The 23957-nt window shown below is 29.1% G+C and overlaps 1 protein-coding gene, 1 long non-coding RNA gene and 1 pseudogene across 4 annotated transcripts in view; 2 read left to right on the forward strand and 1 right to left on the reverse strand.

Moving 5' to 3' along the window:
- The window catches only part of LOC122855078, a 193571-nt pseudogene that overhangs the window by 136380 nt on the left and 33234 nt on the right, over window positions 1-23957 (forward strand).
- LOC122855075 (protein saal1) overlaps window positions 1-23957 on the reverse strand; it is a 67390-nt gene that overhangs the window by 37868 nt on the left and 5565 nt on the right. The window contains exon 5 of one of the 3 annotated variants that reach the window (XM_044156232.1): window positions 20927-21512. The exons of the other annotated variants lie outside the window; for them this stretch is intronic. Within the exon in view, the coding sequence (XP_044012167.1) occupies window positions 21298-21512 (215 nt within the window). The 3' untranslated portion in view covers window positions 20927-21297. Of the gene's footprint in view, window positions 1-20926; window positions 21513-23957 lie in introns of those variants that run through there. 3 annotated transcript variants of the gene reach the window in all.
- LOC122855087 lies at window positions 4639-12372 on the forward strand. The gene is made up of 4 exons (XR_006374042.1): window positions 4639-5282; window positions 11283-11500; window positions 11588-11789; window positions 11885-12372. It is a non-coding gene; the product is annotated as an uncharacterized LOC122855087 (long non-coding RNA).

A 23957-nucleotide genomic window follows, 5' to 3' on the forward strand; every position in this document is an offset into this window, starting at 1 on the left:
CGCTCTGACAAACATTATAAATAAAATCAAATCAAAGCAACACAAAGCAATATTGCTTCCAGGTCCAGAGCAAAGAAAACAAATTTTACTCCTATGAAATTTTCGATTTCTCTTTAGTTTTTCAGAAAAGCCGTATAACACATCAAGAGTAAAAAAAAAAATCAAAAAAACGTAATTAAAGTCACCTTTAACCACAAATAATCGATTTTATTACAGCAGACATATATATTTCTCAATTGAGGGTCCGGATGCAATAACCAGCCGCACGCTCGAAGCCCAAGAAAACACGACGTTGCGCTGGGTGAAAAATCAAACATGAAAAATTGAAAAAAAAAAAATACCATCATTTGTAGAATTAAAAAATACATATTTTCCGTCAATTAAATTTTTTATTATGATTATTAGCTAACAAGTTAAAAATTAAAAACAAAATTATTTTTTTTTTTAAAAATACTTTTTTTTCAATATATAACTTGTGATAACTTTCTTAAAAATAAATAAATCAACTTGAAAATTTGACAGTAGCTTTATAATAATCTAGCGATGCCAACAGCATTATTAAAAAAATTATTTATTCATATTGTTTATTTTTTTTTATTTATTGATTCATGTCCACGGAAAAATTCAATTTGTCTAACTTCAAACGATAAAAGAGTCGGAGAAATTTTAAAATTGAGTAACTTGTCAGCGACAATATTGTGTAGTAGTATATCAAGAAGTTTTATCCAAATTTTCAGGTATTTTTATTAATTATTTACTGAGTTATTAATTTAACAACAAATTGCGCGTCTATCGTTTGTATTTTTATGAATATATACAAACGCGCGAGCATACGTTTACGAGAGAGGGGGTAACGATCAGGCATATATAGCTTTAACGGCAACTTGCAATCTGTTGTTAAATTAATAACTCAGTAAATAATTAATAAAAATACCTGAAAAAGAAAGTTATCACAAGTTATATATTGAAAAAAAAGTATTTTTGAAAAAAAAAATAATTTTGTTTTTAATTTTTGACTCGTTAACTAATAATCATAATAAAAAATTTATTTGACGGAAAATATGTATTTTTTAATTCTACAAATGATGGTATTTTTTTTTTTTAATTTTTCATGTTTGATTTTTCACCCAGCGCAACGTCGTGTTTTCTTGGGCTTCGAGCGTGCGGCCGGTTATTGCATCCGGACCCTCAATTATAAATAAATATTTGATTGAAAAATATTGATTATTTGAGTTAAAAGTGACTTAAAATGAGTCTTTTTGATTGTTTTTTTTTACTTATGATCTTTTATACGGTTTTTCTGAAAAACTAAAGAGAAATTGAAAACTTCATAAGAGTAAATTTCGTTTTCTTTTTTTTTTTACAACCAAAATGATATAAAAAAAAAATACAATTTTGAAAAAAAAAATTTTTTTTTTCAAAAATCAAAATTTCAAAAATCGAAAAAAAATACTTCCCATTGAGTGCCCACTCTATTGAAGTGCTTAAAATACTCGTTTCGCGTCCTCGAATCCATGATCAAAAATTCAGCAAAAAAAAAAAGGGGCTTTTTGAGATATCCTGAAATTCGATGGTGGCGCCCCAAAAAATTGAAGAAAAAAAAAAAAAAATACGGGTTTTTTTTAAGGCCAAAATCTACAACATATCAAAAAATGAGCGAAATCGCAGAGGGTCAGGCCGCAAACCCCGTGGTTTGGCTAAGAACGCCACATATATACACGTTTTTTAATTTTTATATTCAAGAAAATTAGTATTCGATTATTTATTATGGTATTCACGGGTAATTTGAAGTAGACGAATTACAAATATAATTTATTATTAGTTTAAACAAAATGAGTGAAATAAAAACAAAACATAAATTTACGATTTATGTCCCCAAAAAACCTCAATTTTTAATTACCTGTTTATTCATCATACTTTTGATAATCAAAAGAGGTGAAATATCCAAAAAAATGTGAGAATTTTGAAGTAGAAAGTTGAATAATTTTCTAGATAAAAAAAAATTTTTTAAAAATTAGGCGCTATTTCGATACATGGTAGTAATAATATATAATAATAAAAACTGCAGCGCCTAATTTTTTTTTAATTTTTTTTTACCTAGAAAATTATTCAACTTTATACTTCAAAATTCTCACATTTTTTTGGATATTTCACGTCTTTTGATTATTAAAAGTGTGATGAATAAACAGGTAATTAAAAATTGAGGTTTTTTAGGGACATAAATCGTAAATTTATGTTTTGTTTTTATTGTCTTGAATTATAACAAATACGTCTTGAATTATAAAGAAAAATTCTTAAATAATAACAAAAATTTCTGGAATCATGGCAAAATGTTCTAATTTTTAGAAGTAAGGTTCTTGGTTTATAACCAAATAGGTCTTGGATTATAACAAAATGTACGCGATTTTAGAAGTAGGGGACATGGGGGTAAAATGGACACCCGTGGCAAAATGGACACCCTTTAAATGGACCTAGGTGAATTCAGTTCCGTGGTACCCCATGGTTACCCCCTGAGCCATTGTTTTTCGACCGTTTATATACATTAGAATGTGTACCTGGTCACATCTGGTGGAACTGAATTCACCGTTTCCCCTTTAAATTTACAAAAATAATTAATATTTTTTATATTAATAACTTTTTTTTTTTTATATTATTTTGGTTGTTGTAGTAGTTCAAAACCGAAACAGGAAAAAAATAGAGTTTGTGTGCAATCATCAATACCAATAATGAAAACAAAAAACATAAATTTTTTTATAGCTTCATCGATGGACGCGCGTGTGTGTGTGTGAGAAAACTTAAAGTATGAAAAAATTGAACAAAAAAATGTCAGCTGTTCTCAGGCATTACTTTTTCATCAATATTATTAATTTAAAATAGTTAATTATTGCCATATCTAGGAAAAAAAATATAATTTTAAATATATTTTGCTATTTTTTTAGTGGTGTCCATTTTAGGCATTTTTTGTTTTTCCTTAATATTACATACGGTTCCATTTATATTTTCCTTCTGATTTTGTATGATTTTCAACAAAAAAAATTTACTACTTAGCACTATTTAAATTATTTTCTTAGGGTGTCCATTTTACCCCTATCTCCCCTAAGCTTCTTGGTTTATGAAGTATTTGTTATAATCCAAGAAAAATATTGAACAAATCAAGAAAAAAAATTCTTTTACATAAATAAATATAAGAAAAAAAAAAAATTATGTTAACAATCATTTTATTAATTGTTTTTTATTACTATTCGAACTTTGTTGGTTGAATTTTTTTTTTTTTTGTATCAGAAAATTTTGCCTGAGAAGTGACTTGAACTCTTGACACTATCAACGCTACCTAAATCTACCTATTCTAATTCCGACGCTTTACCGACTTAACCACGACGCGATCATATATACGACTACGATTTGATTCTCCTTATGATACCAAATTTTTCTATTTAAAAATTAATGACTTGATCGAATAAAATTTATGTACTGAAATATTAATAAACACGAATGTGTTTAAATTATTACAAATAAATATAATGAAAATAAAAAAATTAGTTTATTAGTTTACTAAAATATTTATATCAAAAAAAATTTAGGAGACATTTATTTTAATCTATTTTTGTATGAATAATATTAATGCATTAATAAGCATTGAAAAACTTCAAATTTGAGTATAACCCGAAAAAAAAATGGAGTTACCAGTTTGATGATAATTATTGAATCAGATAAACATTCAATAATATTTATGTTTCATATAGAAACGACTGCCTTGAATGTGCCGCTACCACTTATATCACTGATTTACTTTTGTAATTAACGGCAAAACGAAAAACATAAATAAAATCTGACCACAAATAATGAGAAGAATAATTGAGTTAGCACAATAATTAACTATTAATCATTACTAGTTATTCCCTGGTAGAAATTTACCGGTAAAATAGACTTAATATCGAGATAACGTGTGTAACCTTAAAATTTTTCCCTATGCTTATACATGTTATCTCGATATTAAGTCGGACCCGACGTCGATTCGACGGAGCATTTCTACCAGGGTTGTTTTTAATTCATTTAATTTTGATCAGAAGTTGTTAATGTATTTTTTTTCTTTTGGCAAAAATTACAATGAAATAAAAATTAAATTACACAACCTACTTTTACAATTGTACGAATCGTGAAATTAAAATATATTACCGTATTCTTTGATCAATACTGAGCAAAATATCGTGCGGATAACGAACTCATTCAGAATCTCAAGAAATAAATTGAAATATTACGAGTTGTGCGTTTGCGTTCATATGTAAAAATCTGTTCACAAGAAAATCACTCACAAACAAAACATGCCTTTTTTTGAAAACTTTATATCAATCACTTTTTACAACATTTCCTAATGCTCCATTTGTTAATATTTTTAATTCTATTTCTATATACTTTGACACTTGGTAGCTTATTTTAGCCTTTTTGTAACTGATATCGACAAATTATATATGAGCTATACACTCATGGACCCATCCCTTATTAATTCCACAAACCAACCTATACATTAGATTCGAATGTATACCCTACCCTGATAGTAAGAAAATCCATAAGTAATGCGACTGCGCATTTACAGCACTGGCGCGGAAGCATATTGTTTTAGTCACCCAAGTAACACAACATGACCTAAAGATTAAGCTTTTTTTTCCTTCCACGAGAAATAAACTTTTTGCATATAAAAACAGTGTCCTCAGCGATAAAACTACAGTTTAAATTAATTTGAAGTTTCTAATGAAATATTGATTAGTCGATTTTAAATCGTGCTTTTTTTAAACGAAAATTAGTCACTTCTTTTCAATAAATCTAAATTCTAAATTCAAAGACAATCGTCTTACACAAAATCGCAAAAAACAAAAACGGTGCCATCCCGAGACGAAATTTTTTCTTTATCCTGCCATCTTCTTTATGAGTCCCGTTTCCAAGACGACACAGAACTGAAGAAACTTTTATAATTGTCTTTCTGAATTTGAAGACAATCGTCCTGCAGCGATTTTATTAGAACGGCTTTATATATATAAAATTTATATAAACGATTTATATAAACGGTCCGCGCGCCCGTTTTGCTGTCTTCTATTAATGTTTAGTATGAGTAATTATTTAGCTGAAAAGAAATCACCTCATAATTTCTTTATATGTATTTCATTTTCAATTAATGATTATCAATATTATTTGGATAGTATCTACATGTCCACGTGCATATCGAAACAAATAAATTTCAAGAGGATTGGATCTGGCACTCAACAATTAATTTTATTATATTGGAGGTGAGCGTATACTACATTTTTACTGATTATTGAATATTAATAAATATTTTTAATAATAGCTATTTGTTATTCGTATTGCACAAGTTTTTACATTTATTGAAATTCATTGAATTTATCAATTTCAATTTATTAATGTTACAGAAAAAAATTTTTTTTTTTTTGTCACGTCATTAAAAAAATGACCATCTGTGACCGTCAAAAAATTTTTTGTCATAATTTTCCTCATTTTTGTAAAATTCGTCTAACTAGTTATAAAATTGACCGTCAGAAAATTTTTCGTCATAATTTCGGTCGTTTTCAAAAAAAAAAAAAAAAAAATCCGTTATAAATCAAGTTGGAAAAATCAGAGAAAATATTCTATAAGTATTCTAAAATGACTGTCAGTCGTTAATGTTGTCATAAGTAATGTCATTAATTTTTCGGTCATTGTGAAGTCACCTATATATTTGTAAAATTGACCGTCAGAAAATAAAATGTCATAGTCTTGTCAGAAATCTCACGGTCACAATCCTCCACAAATTTTCAGCTCGTCATTTTTTCTGACGGACTGAATGACGTGACCGTCCAATGACGGTCACAAAATTTTTTTTACATCACAAGGTATACCATATAGTCCTGCACCCGTATTCACAGGGAAAATTTTATACAATTCAGGGCTTTTTTTGTTAAAAATAATAAGTACTATGTTGTATACTTGAAAATATATTTGATCAAAAAATTAAAAAAAAAATTATTATTATTTTTTTCTGGTCTATTATTACGCAGAAGCTGTTTTTTGTTTTTTGTTTTATTTTTTTTATTTAAAGTTCAATTGACTCTTTTGTTTTGTATTTCGTCTTTCCGTATACTTTACCATGTGAACATAGTAAAATTTACTTAAAATTTTGTAATTGATATAAAACACACAATAAAAATTAAATCGTGAATCGTATTTTTTAAAATAATTTTAAAAAATACGATTCACGATTTAATTTTCAATTATTGATGAGTAGTACAATTAGCATTCTTAGAACTTGCGTACTGAATGATTATTTTAACGAGCGTATATTGTCAATTCGACAATGTTAACATAATGAACATTAATTTACACATAATACTTTTGACTATTTCTACAGTAAAAAAAATCTTGCTTTATAGTTAAATTGGATATAATTGATTTTACTATGTGCCTCTATTAAAATATAACGTCTAAATAATAAAAAATACAAAAAAAAAATATTATCTAATATCAAAAATCCGAAAACATCCGCCGGTACTATAGTAACATAGTAAAACATAATATTTTTTATCTCTCAGTGTACCGAATCTCAAATTGGGACATTTTGCTTAGTACCTTCTTGTCTCATGCAATCCATTTATGTGTCAGCAAGTGGTGATTATACCAATTATAAAAATTTTGTGTCCTCAATTTTTTTACTATTTTTTATATTGAACAAATATATCGATAAAAAATTAATATTCAAAGAAATTAAATAATTAAACAGTGCAAAGATGATAACTTTTTTAAGTTAAAAGAAAAATAGAGAAAATATACACTTAGAAAGAATCGAGAACGCAAAAAAATTGAGGAAAAAAAAAATAAAAAAATTTCGCCAAGTTGAGACAGTTTTCTAAAATAGTATATTATATAACTAGTACGTGAAGTAGGTGATTCTTGCACGATTTTGAAGGTGTCAATACGAGTCACCAGGAGTTGAGAACGAGCCGAAGGCGAGTCGAAAACGACCTGGCGACGAGTATGACACTTTCAAAGTCGTGGAGGATCACCTTCTTCACGTACAAGTTATATACAATATTTTTTGACACGAGGTTTGTAATATGGACGCCATTTTGCGCCACTATAGTGCGTAAGGAGATACTTTTACGCACGATTTCTTGTTAAAAAATCGTGCGTAAAAATATTTCTTTACGCACTATAATTGGTGCGTAATGGCGTCTTTTACAAATAGAGTGTCAAAAAAAACATTTTCAGGACAACCGTTCTCGAATCAGGACACGTCCTGGTATGATTTTGCATATGGTTACCCTAGTCAATATTTGCCTGCATTAGTACTTCCTTAATTTGAATAATTTTAATATTCGATTTATAATAGAATAAAAACGTACTTTTAAAATAAAATTCAAAATAGTTCAGTCATAATCAGATACTACAGATTTTTTAAACAATTGAAAACTAAAAAAATATCATCATCAAACGAAGTTCTTTTGAAATTCTAGGTCCATGTTAGGAAATCGATTTTCTAAGAATGATAGTTTTTGAGTACTTTTTTTTCCCGAAAATTATGATTCATCGACAGATAATTTAGGGTTAGGATGCAATCACATGTAATAACAAGTCGAGTGCTCAAAGACAAGAAAACGCTATGTTGCTGTAGGTAGAAAATAAGAAAAATTAAAATTAAAAAAATAAAAAAAAAAAATCATATATAACGAAAATTAAAATTTTCAATACTCCGGTGGGTTATGTGCAATTATTAGTTAGTGTAATTTTTTTTTTTTTTAAATAAAATGTCATATTGTTTAGTCACAACACTACGAAATTTTATCATAAACATATGTTCATCTGTGTGAGTGAGACGAACTAAGCAGGGCTGCCAACACTGCGCATCGAATCTCCACAAAAAATTATTTTGTTAGGTTCCAATGTAAATCGGGAAAAAAACAGCCACATCAAATTTTTCTATTAGAATTCTAATAACTCCGTGAGTTTTAAAGATATCGTTTTCAAAATACCGGCGATTTAAAGATTAAAATAAGAGGAAACTTTTAATTAGTCGGTGCAAATCAATCACGCTTACAGATAAAAAGTTATTTAATATTTAAAAAAAAAAAGAAAAGAAGGTTTTTAACATTTTTGGCACCGGCAACTTTAATAACTATTTTAGAAAAAATCGAAAATATACAAATTAAAGAGATTGAAAATACGCTTCTTTTGGTTCTAACACGAAGTATCTCTGACAATTACTTTAGAAATGAGAGCGTTTTCTAATTTTCGGTCGACAAATCCAATAGACGCGAAGTGTCCCACCTACGTAATAAAAATACAGCAGTCGATAAAAACAAAAAATACATACTTTTCTCCAAAAAAATTTTTTTTATGGTAATAATCAGTAAAGGTCGAAAGTAAATTCTATCGTCGAACAAAGTTTGGGCCCGAGAGGATGCGCATCTACATATGGTTCTAAAAAATCTAAAAAATGTTTTCAGCGCCTCTCTGTCCAAAATATATTTACTATACTAACAGATTATTGATCGTATGTGTGTCTGTGGGTGCGTTCCGTGGCTATCCAGTCCGTACGAACTTCAAAATGGCGACGAAAAAAATGAAAATTCTAATAATGTTAAAAGTTACTATGATACATCACTATAGCCAAAGAGAAGGCCAGAGATTTATAATAACTTAAAATATTAAGTATTAGTATTTTTTTCAGGTTTAAGTTGACAGAGTTTCTATTTAATTATTTTAAATCTGTCGAATAAATTGGCTAACGTCAAATTTGATCAGATATTTTCAAATGAAAAAAATCAGATCTACCACAACAAAGGATCAAAATATTTCCAAACTCCGCCATTTTGAAGTTCGTACGGACTGGATAGCCACGGAACGCTCCCTGTATCATGGTAGAAATATACAGGTATGTCCATTTCTCGGACAAAAATAAAAATCTACTGCGCAGACCATTGGCGGCCATCTTGTTTGCATGTGCGTAAATCTGTGTGTCCGTCATATTATTATTATTGTACTGTTAATTATTTATGTATGGCATGCTTAAAAGTTACATTAATCATAATAAAAACTCCCTAACTATAAATAAAAACTTCAAAAATATTATTTGATAATTCTACGTATTTATAGATGTTGCAAAACCATTAGAAATTGAACTTTTACTTTTTCACAAAAAACAATCAGAAAAAATAAAAGAAATTTTTACATATTTAGTTAACAAACTAGAAGTTTGGATAAAAAGAACAATATCAATATTGCACTGGATGCAATACAATGTTTGGTACATACTTGTACGTACATTTGACTCAGAGTTTTTAATGAGCAAATTATAGAAGATAATAAAAAAAAAAAAAAAGAAAAATAAGTTAAAAAAAATATGTAACAATTGTCAATAAAACGATTGACGATGATGACTCTGGACAATCAAATTCATGGCGAGATCTTTCAGATAAATCGGAATCATCAAAAAAATTTACTATTAATAGAGAACTGAGAGAATTTTTTTGTTAATTCTACGGGGCAACCACTACGAAGTGGGCCGAGTTGACATTTCCGTATTTAACTATTTATTTACACTAAGTTTTCTGCATGTGGTTACTACTATTTACGAAAGAATACCGTGAACATTCAGGAATTTATAATTACGGGAATATGATGTAAAAAATATAAAATTATCACGGAATTATTTCATTGCGCATTGACTATTTTACGGTGTATTCACGAGTTATTTTATATTCTATGTAGGGTATATAAATTATTTGTGAATGTATCATCAAATATTCCGGTAAATTGAGGTTGCCAAAAAATTATGTTCGAAGAAAATAATGTTGCTTGAAATATAATTCTTTGGCAACCTCAATTCCTTAGCTACATCTTTTCCTTAGATACTGCTTTTCCTTGAACATTTGTATTTTTAAAACATAAATTTACATGTATTTTATTTACAAAATAAATAAAAATGTCCAAGGCAAAGCAGTAGCTAAGGAAAAAATGTAGCTAAGGAATTGAGGTTGCCAAAGAATTATATTTTAAGCAACATTATTTTCTTCAAACATAATTTTTTGGCAACCTCAATTCCTTAGCTAAATCTTTTCCTTAGCTACTGCTTTCCCTTGGATATTTTTAGTTATTTAATTTAAATTACATGTATAATATTTATGAAATAAATATTTCATTTCATATATGTATCATTTTAATTCTCTTCACATTCATTCTTGTCTCGATTCATTCATTTTAATAATTAACAAACCTTTTTTCTTTCAATTTTCGTAGGTCATTATCTATAAGGACGAAAATTTCTTTTTTCCATAATAACGCGCGATGGCTTAGGGGATAACGCACTAGGTTTTAGATTTTAGGTTCAATAGGTTTAGGTACGGTCGTAGGTTCCGAATCCCAGTTGGGACAGTAAAAAACAAAAAAAAAAAAAGAAACAGGGAAACAATTATATATGTATATGTATATAGTTCCGTCAAAACAAATCATCCCGTGGAATGTAAAAAAAAATTTTTTTCTCAATAACTGAAATGCATTTTTATTCTAACGGTGTACCCTGTAAAAATTACATATTTCGTAGGGATCGATAAAAGTTGAATTTATTAGTACGTGACATCATATTCTTTTCTTACAGACCACCCCGTAAAAGTAGAAAGTTCTTCCTGAAAAAATAAAAGCGAGCACACCTTTTTAATCGGTGTACCCCGTAAAAATTATTGTGTTTTGTACGTATTTATAAAATCCGAATTTTAATATTCGTGCGAAAACTTGTCTTTGTAACCCACGAAAAAAAAACAAACTATCACGTACAAATTACGGTGTTGTCGTCTTGGCCCAGTTTCTAGTGGCTACCCCGTAATTATAAAAAAATTCTAACTTAAAATTTAAAAATAACGAAAAAATTCTCTCAGTATACCAATGACAGTTTTTCTGATGATGACCCTACTGAATATTTTATAGAAAATGAAAAAACAAAAACGAAATGTGATACATGTGTTCATTTGGATAATGGTGAGTTAAACGATATAGTTAAATTGATAAAATTGAAAAGTAAAGAATAGGTTTTAAATAGATTATTAATAAATTATCAATGGATTTATCTCGGAATTTATCATTTTATTTTCGTAATATCTTGATATTTACAGTCCAATAGTAATATCTAAACTCAGTTGAATATTTTTATAAAAACACAAATTTAAATGAGAAAAATAAGAGAAAATAGATTAAATTAGTAATAAAATTAAAACAGTAAAATAAAAATGTATTTTCTTTTACAGTAAAAATATCTCCAGAAACAATAAGAGCTTTGGAGCAGTTTTCTGTATGTGCAAAAGAAGAGGTTACTATTGCATTGAATATTTCAATTGAAATATTAAAAAACAAAAACTATACAGGAAAAACAACAAACAAAGATATTGGAAATTATCTTCACAATCACCAGATAAACAAAACCTTTAACCAAGCGTTTGAACATAAAACAATTACATCTGTTGAGGTTTGCATCAATTAACATGTCTACCCACTAATTCATTTACTATTAAAACATTTTTCTGATATAATATATTTAAAAAATTAAATACAGGCAGAGCTTTGGTCCGGATCAGGCATTATAGTCGATTCCATTCAACTAATGGATATTGTCGACGTCTGGAATACGAAGGCAAGCTGTATGGTTAGGAGAGTCATGGTACTTGCTGTTGGAGAAGAAAAATTATCCCAAATGGTACCTGTTAGATCAGGAGTAAAGCCGAAAATTCCGGATATCGTTTTCTCAAGCGTCTTTCGTACGTTATTTTTTTAGACAATTATTGTTTTTGATGTAACGATTTTTTATATTTTATTATTTTCTATCAGTAATTAATATTATTGATATTTTTAGGATTTGTCAACGCGAACGTGAAAAAAGGACACAAGATAACGATGGAAAAATATAAAAGAGTATTACCTTTATTTTGCAGTCGTTTGAATCATAAATATAAGAAATAAATATCTGAATTTTGTTATTATCAATTATCATAATTCTTATGGTTTATATTGTTATTATAAAATAGTTTTTTTTCACCAAAAAAGTTGTTGAAAAATAATAACTGTTCTTGTCATTTTATTATTTTAAAATCGTTGACTGTTGTTGTTTTCAACTGTTTAAAACTTTTGTTAAAATGTTGTGAATTATATTGATTATATAATAATTGTTTTATTAAAATTATTGTTTGACTTCAAATAAAAAGTTTCATTTAAATTTATGAAGGGGTTGTTTTTATATCCCCAATAACAGTATTTAATGCCCATTCTAAAATTTTTATTTTTCGATTCATTAAAAGGATACGTTAGATTTCATTACAAAAAAAAAAAAAACAGTCAAAAAAATAAGTTATATTAGATTAATTAAATTTTTTATTGATCATTGAGATCAAGATCTCGACAAGATCTCAGAAAAATCTTCAATTCATCTTTAAATTAAAATGTCTCCTATTGATCTCCAAATTGAAGTACCCCGTTCTCTCACAAACGAGACTTCGATAAAGATCCCGTCAAGATAGAAACGAGATCTTTTTATTATCTTCACGAGACAACCCATTTTTATCCGGGAAAGCTTAAAATGTATTTTATTTGTTATATAATTAATCATTTGTTTATGTATTTTTATTATTTCAATCTTCTATTAAGATCATCTTTAATATGTATTTTAATTTATGATTTAAATAAAGTCGCGCCACTTTAGCCAATATGGCAACCGGTGGTCAGCACTCCTTATTGGCTTAAAAAAACGTATGCGCATATACCTACTTGTATATTTCTACCATGGTCTGTATTCCATCTGGATAGGCACACACATACTACCATAGCCAAGAAACATGAGACAGCACGACGAATAAAAGAAAGAGAATGACCACTAATGATAAAAAATTTAATACTTAAAAATTGAATATCTATTAATATCCATGGACAAAAATAAGGGCTTAAAAAATCCGTATTTAATAGTACTACAAAGTGATTAAAAAAAACAGCAATATTTATCGAAATTGTTATTAAGGTACATTCATAGCTACGTCCAAACAATCAGAATTTCTTAAAATTTATACAGTAGATAGTTGAAATATTAATGCATCGTGTTGTAAAATCAGTTTTTTTGTTATAAACCTTTTTTTTTTTTTATAATTTTTAAAAGTTGACTACTTTTAGAGGGATTATACATAGGCTCTTATGGGAGGCTATGTTTAAAATTTCTTTGAACATAACTAAATTACATTTCTACCAATCACTTTTTGTTCAAAAACTAATCAATAATAGTAAAAACAATAAGGAATTTTTCAATATTTTGTTCACATGGAGTTTTAATGCTGCTTTTTGAGTAATAATTAAAATTATCTGTCAAAAACACGGATTTTACTGATTTTTCAATGAGCCATGATAACCGGTCAATATTGAAATAGCGGGAAAATTTAAACTTGCACAAAAGAAACTCAATTACAAAATAATGGAGCATCATAAATGCAAGTGTTAATAAAAATATTAATAAAAATGTTTTTATTAACGATATAAAATTAAGATTGATAATGAATATTGATATTAATTGGATATAAATAGAAAACTTAATATCAGTGCAAATCAGTGAGGCATACTAACAAAAAAAAATTTTTGTGTGCAATATTGAAATGAATAGGTAAATATCAGAAGATAATTTTTTTTATTAATATATAATTGGATTTTATAGAAATATATTGCATAAAATTGATAAATAATGAAAAAAAAAAATGGTTTACGCAAAAAAAATAATCACAAAAAGTTCAAACTTTTGGTTTTTTGGGGTTAGTATGACAAAATCTACAATGTAAAAATTTGATAAAAATGTACACATTATTATTGAATATAATTTACAACGTCAGCTAGGTGACTTGATAAAGAGTTGAGTTCACTATTTATAATTTGAGCTTTGTTATATTCAATCTCTTCTAGCATCCTAAATTTTTGTAATGTTGACAAACAAAATTTATTGTCAAGTGAACAAGTTGATATGATTTTATCACAGTAATATTTTTCATGTTACTTGTTGATTTTTTAGAAAGTTACTATTCGATCATCATCACCCAGTGAATTGTTATTTGTTTGTCTGTTTAATATGGATCAACAAATTTGTTGATAAACCTCATTTATTCCTTTGACATTGCTCTGAGATGATCGCATAGATGAACCTGCGCTACAACATTATTTATTAAAATTAGTTAGCGGATAAGTAGGGCTGAGAACAATCCGCGCCAAAAATCTTGATTTGCATATGTATTAGAATATTGCATAAGAGTTTAAATCATACATGGTAGAGAGGTTAAGTTGACATGATTCACATATCTACTGGAGTTGGAAAGTTGTTGAGCCTCAGATCATTCATCGGTAATTGACTCTGTCATTATTACCGAGATATTTTGTCACTGAATCGACAGCCTTTCGACAAAAATTGAGAGGTGCTTAATTTCTTCTTTTTTCATTCCCTGATGAAAAAAAACTGGCAGAATCTGGCAGTTGTTCCAAAAACCGGTCTAAATCTGTAAGAATCTGCCAGAATCGGTAAGAATCTGTCATATATGTCAGAATCGGTAAGAATCTGTCATAATCTGTGAGAATCTGTAAGAATCTGCAAGACTTACCAAAGAATTCAAAAAAGGTTTCTATATAATCATATATAATTATATATTGTCAATTCCTGTATATAATTATACCTATACAATTATTTATAATTTTGTATATAATGTAACGAGATTTGGCAGATCTCGCGCTCCCAAAAATAATTAGAGGTCTGGTCTGAGGGGTTTTATCGACTAAGGCACTAATTAATACCACCGGTTTGTGAGTGGCCTCGGTAGTGACATCCATTTTCGCCTGAATGTCAGTGTTGACTTGGTAGACATCCACCACGAGTGGATAATCCGGATTCCTACCCTGGCTACGACAGATTCGTATCCCCTACTTCGACACTCCCACCGGAGAGTCGCATCGAGGTGTGCGCACAGATGGTCGTATGGAGTGGGTCAAACGGGAGTGGGGATAGAGAGTCCATAAAACTGGTGATCGCTGGCATCTCACTGGTTTATACAGGATAAAGCGTAGGTCGCGAACAGTAGGTGTAGTACGAGACTGGACGTGGAATTTTGAATAGTAAATGTTTTTGAATTTTGGGTCTACGACGCTTTGTACCTGAGTTATTAACGTTTTAAGTTGACCAATCGGGATCGAGCGTCGAAAATTATTATCATTATGGCGTCTGAATCCACGTGTGTGTTTACGCACCATAGATTAAATTGTTTTTCTTTATGAACTAATTTAAAGTTTGAACGCAAGATGTAGCTAAATCATAAATTCTGGATGAATGCGCAGCTGCAAACTCACACACACAGGCTATGTTGGGTAAATGGGCGATTTTTCGAGTTATGTTATTATACATGTATGTAATTATATGTAATTAGTATAAAGTAAATAATGTAAATAATAAATAAAGTACCATACCTAGCCCTACAAAATAACTGTTGTATGTAAACAGAAAAGAACATAACGTATAATGTCAATAATGTCATCTAGCTTTTGTTGTTGTAGAAAAGAATACAATATCTAAAATAATAAATAAATGAACGAACGATCATAATTATTAGATGAGTTTATATAAAATAGTTCATTATAATATTATAATCAATAGCATTAACAAAAAAATTTAGTAACATGTGTGCCAAAAAAAGCAGAGTTAGTTAAAAAATAAGCATGATTTTTGCATATTAATTTATTTAATAATTACGATTATTTGACTAAATGTGAATAAATTTATCGTTTTTTTAATTAACTTAAAAATGACTTATAAGACATTTTCGGCTAGTCTCATAATTAAAAAATTTTATACGACTTTGCATTAACCAAGAATTTTATATCAGTATTACACAAGAAAAAAATAATAATTTTTTTGTATCAGATATTTATTAATTACATATTATATATTTATTTGGTGTTCTGTAGAAAAATTTATAATATCTTCATATTATCTTAAGCAAATTATTGAAATATTAATTATCTGTTAAGCACAGAGTTTTTTTTGGGGTTTTATATTTAAGCCAAATTTTTATTCAGCTATTTAAAATATGTATATATTTGTATTTAACGACAATTAGTATTATTTTTATTTAAACTACTATAAAACACATCTCAAGTACAGTCTTTCGATTTTTAAAAGTCACATGTAACATTGAATTAAATAAAATAATAATAAGATCGAATAAAATTAATAATTTATAATTTTTATATTAAAATTGTTTACAATTTTAACACCTGACATTGTTTACAATTTTTTTTAAAATAACCAAAGAACAAATTTATGCTAATTAGAGAATATAATAATAATAAAAATAACAACAAATAACAATAAATATCGAGAGTAATGAAAACATAAAACATATGGTTGCAAAATGGCTACGAAATACATAGTTCCAGACTCTCCACGGCGAGGCGCGCAAGTCGTCTAAATAACCATGTACAAAACAAGGTGTAAATTACATGTAAATTACATTGTAAATTACAATGGGTTTCATACCTACCCAACACTGTATCCACACTGAAATATAATAAAACTGGAAGGTGAACTCCTATGCTTAGCCAATGCACGGAGTGTCGCCAGAGATAGCAATATATTGGTTGGCTTTCCCTCTCACTCACGCATGCGCACATTAAATCTTGTACAGTCAACGTCAAAACAAACAAGTACTACACGGTATAAAAGTTACATTATATTTCAGTAGTCTCAACCAATTATAGTTGACGTGACTGTACCGACAAGGACAACAGGCCAACCATTGAGTTTCTCTCTCGGCGACACGAAGTTCGGCTTCCAGTTTTATTATATTTCAGTGTGTATCCAGCAGTCCAATTCACAGGACATTACAATTTAGGGCTTTTTTCCTCCACTGGCGGCGCTTGTAAAGCTCTTGTATGTGAAATCTATATATAAAAAATTTAACAAGCGCCATCACCGGCAAAAAAAGCCCTAAATTGTAAAAAATTTGCCCTGTGAATTGGACTGCAGGGGTGCATTTCTTTAATAAAAAATTTTTTTTCGCTCTGCAATTTCGCCCTGTAATACCGACTAAAAACTAGAAACAGAAACAACGACAAAAGTGATAGAATCCTCTAAGTAATTCTCCACACTTTGAACATTTACGATAATGTCCTGTACAACCTATGTGACAATAACAAGCAATTACAACAAGTAAATTCTCTTTTTATTTCAGTTTGACATAAATATTGAACAGTTATTTAGGTAATTTTTCCAATAATTGAAAGCCAAAAAAAATAATGTCATGTGCTAGTACTGCCACTACAAGAAACAGCTTTTTCCCATAAAATTTTGGTCGGTATTACAGGGCGAAATTGCAGAGCGAAAAAAAAATTTTTATTAAAGGAATGCACCCAATCACCCTAGGGCAAATTTTATACAATTTAGGGCTTTTTTTGCCACTGATGGCGCTTGTCAAATTTTTTTTATATAGATTTCACATACAAAAGCTCCAGTGGAGGAAAAAAGCCCTAAATTGTAATGCCCTGTGAATTGGACTGCAGCACTCACACTAATCATAACAAAATAATCATTTTTCATTTAAAATCACATTTATATTTAAAAACACTTTTATATTTTTTTTGATGACATTATGTAATTATTCTATCAATGTGATCAATAAATAAATCACATAATGTGATCAAAAATATAAATGTGATTTTAAATTAAAAATGATTATTTTGTTATGATTAGTGTGAGTGCTGTGTGTGTAAGTTTACAGCTACGCATTCATCCAGCGAATTTATGCTTTGGCTACATCTTGCGTTCGAATTTTAAATTAATTAAAAAAACAAAAACAATTTAATCCATGGCGCGTAAACACACACGGGGATTCAGACGCCATAATGATAATAATTTTCGACGCTCGATTCTGATTGGTCAACTTAAAACATCAATAACTCAGGCAAAAAGCGTCGTAGACCTAAAATTTAAAACTATTTACCAATTGAAATTTCACGTACAATCTCGTAGTATACCTACTGTTCACGACTTACGCTTCATCCTGTTTATAATTATGAATAATTTTATAAAATTATATATATTATATATATTTATTTATTTTTCAAGAAAAATCCATTATCCAATTAAACTGGGACAGTCTGTATAATCATATATACTAATATATAAATGTATACAACGTTCAAAAAATTTGTCTTGAAATTGTACATATTTATATATTATTATATATTATGTAACCAATTTTCTGACCTGCGCGGCGAGAACTATCGGCCAAGGTTAACAACGAGGATTTCTCACCATCCTTCTCAAAATCACTTGGAGGAGCCATGTTGGTTATCTCGGAAGCCAACAACCGTGGGAGTCACGAGAACTAATACGGGAGCCTAACTCAGTCTTAGAGGGGCGCGGTCCACCTGATCGGATTATGAAATACGTAACCAAACCTGAGGAAACTATCGTGAACCAAGAAATGAAACTGATGAAACTACTATATATATATTTTTATCAACAAAAGAATGTTGTTATAGTAATTTGGTAATTTATTGTTTTATTGAAGTTTGTTGATAAAAATATATATATAGTAGTTTCATTGATATTTGTTCATGTAATGAATTTAAAAAAAATAAATATCTTGTCACTAAAGTAAAACAAATAACTTCCTGTTTTCATATCGCGCCCGTGGTTAAGCGAGCTAAGGCACAGGTTTAGATTTAGATAGGTTTTTACGGTCATAGGTTCGAGTCCCGCGTTAGGTAGAAAAAAAAAAAAAAAAAAAAAAATAGGAAAAAAAATTAGCTTACCGCGTAAGACACCAAAAGAAGAAAAAAAAAAGCAGAAAAAAATTGTAGGAAATATAATTACAAAATCAAAAGTTTGTAATTAAAAAAATTTTTTTTTTTTTTTTTGGTTTCAATGGTTGCGTTTGTGAAGCTTTTCTATATGAAATCTATATAAAAAAAATTTTGTCAAGCGCCATCAGCGAAAAAACGCCCTAATGAGAACAATTTTGCCCCGTAAATACGGGTGCAGAACAATCACGATGAAACCTTGGATATTTTTGCGGATTGATAATTAAAAGAAGAAACTATGACTCTGTCTCGACACCGTTTCGATCGCTTTTCGACAGCATGCTTAATTCAACGGTGTCGAGACAGAGTCAATGCGCATAGAGTTATACAAAATTGAAAAAAAGTTATTTTTGTTATTGTTTTATCATGAAATTAGAGATACCGCGATAATCGATAATATCGCGACAAGACTATACGATAATGACGACAACGATACGATAATGCCATTTTTTATCGTATCGTCGTCACGACACGATACGATATTTGACTCACGATAACCGATAAAGCTATCGTGTTATCGCGATAATGTCGGAAAAAATATACATTTGAATCAAAGCAATATTGTCATATTGTTAAACTCCACAAAATGTTAAATTAAAGAAAAAAACGATTACCGCATATAATACGTATAATATTAGATATATGAATTCATATATCTAATATCTAGATTAATCTAACAATATGAAAGTAATATAAATTATAATAATATGATAATTAATAATAATTCTATATAAATTATATAAAATTTTGTTGCATGTGTTATAATATTTTTTTTTTTTTAATTTGTTTTCCAAGTTTCTCTTCAATATCATTTGCCAAAACGAACTTTTAAACCATGAATTTAAACATAATAAATTTTGAGTATAATAATTTTTAGTTTGATCATTCATGTAATTTACTTATCGTTCAACACACAATTTTATCATGTTTACAGCCCTTTGATATTCTTCAAACAAATTTTATTTTTCTAGCAAGATTTTACAATAATAAATCTTGTTTTTATTATTAAAAAAAATGAGACTGATTCGGATTCGTTTATATGCCAGGGTTAAGTAAACACTTACTCCAGCCATTACGAACGGACGGGGTTATAGTTTCACTGTTAACTTATCCCTACTACCCAGGGAAAAATCGTCAGATCAAATCAGATCAAATTAGATCTAATTTGATCTGGCTCAGATAAGATTTGATCTGATCAGATTTGGGTACAGATAAAACTTGATCTGGTTTCAGATCAAATCTTATCTGACCAGATCCGACTAGATCAAACTAGATCAAACTTGATCTGGACCCAGATCAAATCGTATCTGACCAGATTAAACTTGATCTAACCAGATCTGACTGGATCAAACTTGATCTGCGCCCAGATCAAATCTTATGTGACCAGATCAAACTTGATCTGACTAGATCAAACTAGATCACGGGCGAATGAATGTTTAAGAAGACAAATTTTTCCTACGTTTTATAATCACTGCCGTGGTTAAGTAGGTAAGGCTCTGGAATTTCACACAAGAAGCATTGAGTTCAAGTCCGAGTGATGTCAATTATTTATCGTAAAAATATAGAATTCTTAATATTGTATTTCATTAAAACTATAAGCAGAAAAACCATATTCTTCAATCGAGCATTGACTAATTTGAAATTATTTTTATTAAATTAATAAATTTTTATCCCGATCAAGTCAAATCAAGTCAGATCTGAAATTGTCCAATAATCCTTATCTGGCTTGATCTGGTCAGATCTGATTTGATCTGATGATTTTTCCCTGGGTAGCTCTAACCCTGCCAAATTGCCATTACGAACGAATCCCTGAGGTGCGTTATTAAATAGAAAGTTACGGGGTAGAGTTAGCAGAGTTAACTTAACACCAGACTATAACCCCGGCCGTTCTTAAATGGATGAGGTAGAGTCAGTGGGTTTAGACGTATATACGAGGGTGTAAGTCTTAAGTCTTAACCCACTGACTCTACCTCATTCACTTAAGAACGGCCGGGGTTATAGTCTGGTGATAACTTAACTTTGCCTAACTCTACCTCGTAACTCTCTATTTAAGAACGCACCCCAAAGTTCAGATATAGTTTGGTCTTACCATTAGGGTAAAAAAACAAATAAAAAAAAAATTATAAAATCTAATGAGCAATAATTTATTGAAAAAATTGTGTACAAATAAATTTGGCAAATTATAAATAATTCTTTCCGAGGACCATATTCTGATATCATTTATTCGTTAAAATATAATATACTTTGCCTGTCAATATTTGGTCAGAAATGACTAAACAACGTCTGAATTTGTCAGTTTTTGACAGGTTCTAACGTAGTCCGACCGAATCAAATTTATTTTGCCATTTCTTATCAAAATCTGTCAGAATTGTAATAATTATTTCTACCAGTAATAATTCATGACAGTTTTTTTAAGATTTCGATAGACGTTAATTTACTTTTGGGAAAACTAATCACAAATGTTTGAGTATCTTTACTACAAATATCCAATAACTTATGAATATCTTCAGGTGTGTATCGTTCAAGTATTTTGATCCAATAGTTTTCCAAATATATCTGCAACTCTCTCATTTTTTCAGTCTCCTTGGCATGGTTTATGTATTCATCATTCACTGAAATATACAAAGTCATAATAATATGTATGGTGAATATAGAAGAAGAAGAGTCACAATACGGAGAATATTTTTCGGAAAATTTACAAAAAAATATATTTATTTTTACATGGTAATCACAAGAGTTCCGACCAAAGCGCCAACAATGTAATTTAAGGAAGATAATGTGTCAATTTTTGTGTGAATGTAGGATATTTGACGGCGTACAATGTTAAAATATAAATTTTTGAAAATATTCTCTTTTTCAAAGGGAACGTTGTAAAATCAGACTGTCCTGAGTAGAAATTCAAGTCAGGTCCTGATCAAAATCAGATCAGGATATCCTGATTTTATCTGGGCCGGATCCAGATTCCAGATCCAGATAGATCAAGATGGCTCTGTTTTTTCGTGAAGTCCGGATCCAGATTGGATCAGGGTATCCTGATGTTGTCTTCAGGATAAAGTCAGGATACATGATCCGAAATGGTTCCAGATTCTGGATCCAATCCTGGTCAGAATACATCATCAGAACTGGATCCAGATTCTGAATCCAAAATGGATCAAGAAATAAAAATATGATTCCAAAAAAAAAAATTACAATTTTTTTAAGTAATTTTTTTTTTGTTATGTAATTTTTCATGAATTTACAAACTTATAGTACTGAGTAATGATAAATAGACATCAACCTTATATCTGAACTAAAACCTAACTTAAGCTACTTTACTGTATGACCGGGATTCGAACCCTCAAAACACGGGTGTAATTACTATTGTTTCTAGACTTTTCAACACTTACTGTACTTGAAGTGTGGAAGTAGTAGTAATTAGAGTGAAAAGAACTATTTGAAAAAAAAAAAAATTAAAAATTTTACTATTTTTATCGTTTTTTTGTTAAACATCTTATGATCCTATAAATTCTTACAGAGATCCTAACTCGATTTCAACGTATACTATGTGGAATTTCCTCAGCCTTTCAAACAACATAGTTTAAAAATTTAAAAAATGGCGCACTCGCCAAAAATTGCATTTTTATGGGTAAAATCAAATTTTTAGTAATTTATATGGGTCTGTTTTCTCTGAAGAATTTTTTTTTGAAAAGCTGAGCGTTTCCTTCATGAAAAATATAGAATACAAAAATTTGTAAAGTTGACGCATATCGCCGCAATTAATTTAAAAAAAAAAAAAAAAAACAATATAAATGTCAAATTTTTCCTTGAATCGCGGCTAAAATAATAGAGAGAAAAATCTGAAAAAATTTGAAAGTGTGTTTTTTGATATCGACTATCAGTTCAAAAAAATTAAAACTTACTCGCAAACATGCAAGCCCAAAAGTGGTGCTCGAATTGGTGGAATTTCTCAAATATATGTTATTTTCAACTTGATCGAGTATCGGTCCAGATTTAATCAAGGTATCTCTAATAAAGATAAGAGAAGGTTATCCTCATGCTATCCTGACCAGGCAAATTGTAAGAAAATAATTTATTTTCATCATGTTTTTAACTTGATCAAGTCTAGATCAAGATTGGATCAGAATATTCCTATCAAGAATAAGATAAGGATATCCTGATGTTATCCGGATCAGGCAAATCGTATTTAAAAAAACAAATTATTCGATAATTTTTACTGCATCAAGTCTAGATCCCGACTAAATCAATATATCCCTATTAAAGATAAAATGAGGATATCTTGATGAAATACGGATCAGGCAGAAGGTATTTAAAAAAATAAATTATTCGATAATTTTTACTTGATCAAGTCTGGATCTAGACTGGATCAAGATATCCCTATTAAAGATCAGATAAGGATATCCTGATGTTATCCGGACCAGGCAACTGGTATTTTTACTGATTCAAGTCTGGATCCAGATTGAATCAAGATAATAACCTTAAGATAATAAGTTAAGGTTATTCTGATCCCGAATGGGTCAGTTCGTGGTAGAGATACTTGAATACGAAAAGCCTCATCATATCCTGATCCGTATTGGATCAGGATTTGATAAAGATACTTGAATAAGGATATCCTTATGATCTTCTGATCCGATTCGGATCAGTGTTCAGTCTATCCTGTTCAAATTTCTACTTGGGGTATTTTAAAGAGTTTTTTGAAGGGTGACTATGTAATTTTTAATAACTTTTTAATAACTAATAATTTTTTTTTTTTTTTTTTTCTTATGAAGAACAATACATTATTATTTTTGTGAGCATTTTGTGACATTATATTTTTCACATTAGAAAAGTGAATGATGATTGTATCTTTGGTATCTCATTCATTAATTGTATTTAGACGATTTTGATGTATAACAAATTAATTAACTTTGTCACGTGAGGTTCCGTAGAGTAGGTAGACCCCAGTAGGGTTACTATGCGTCCTGATTTTGAACGGCTTGTCTTGATACGGTCCTGATTTGTTAAATGTCCTGATTTTTGAGACTCGTTTACAATTTTTAATTTTTTTTTTTATTATGTTT

The sequence above is a fragment of the Aphidius gifuensis genome, linkage group LG4, assembly GCF_014905175.1.
Source record: "Aphidius gifuensis isolate YNYX2018 linkage group LG4, ASM1490517v1, whole genome shotgun sequence".
In the NCBI taxonomy this organism is placed as follows: domain Eukaryota; kingdom Metazoa; phylum Arthropoda; class Insecta; order Hymenoptera; family Braconidae; genus Aphidius; species Aphidius gifuensis.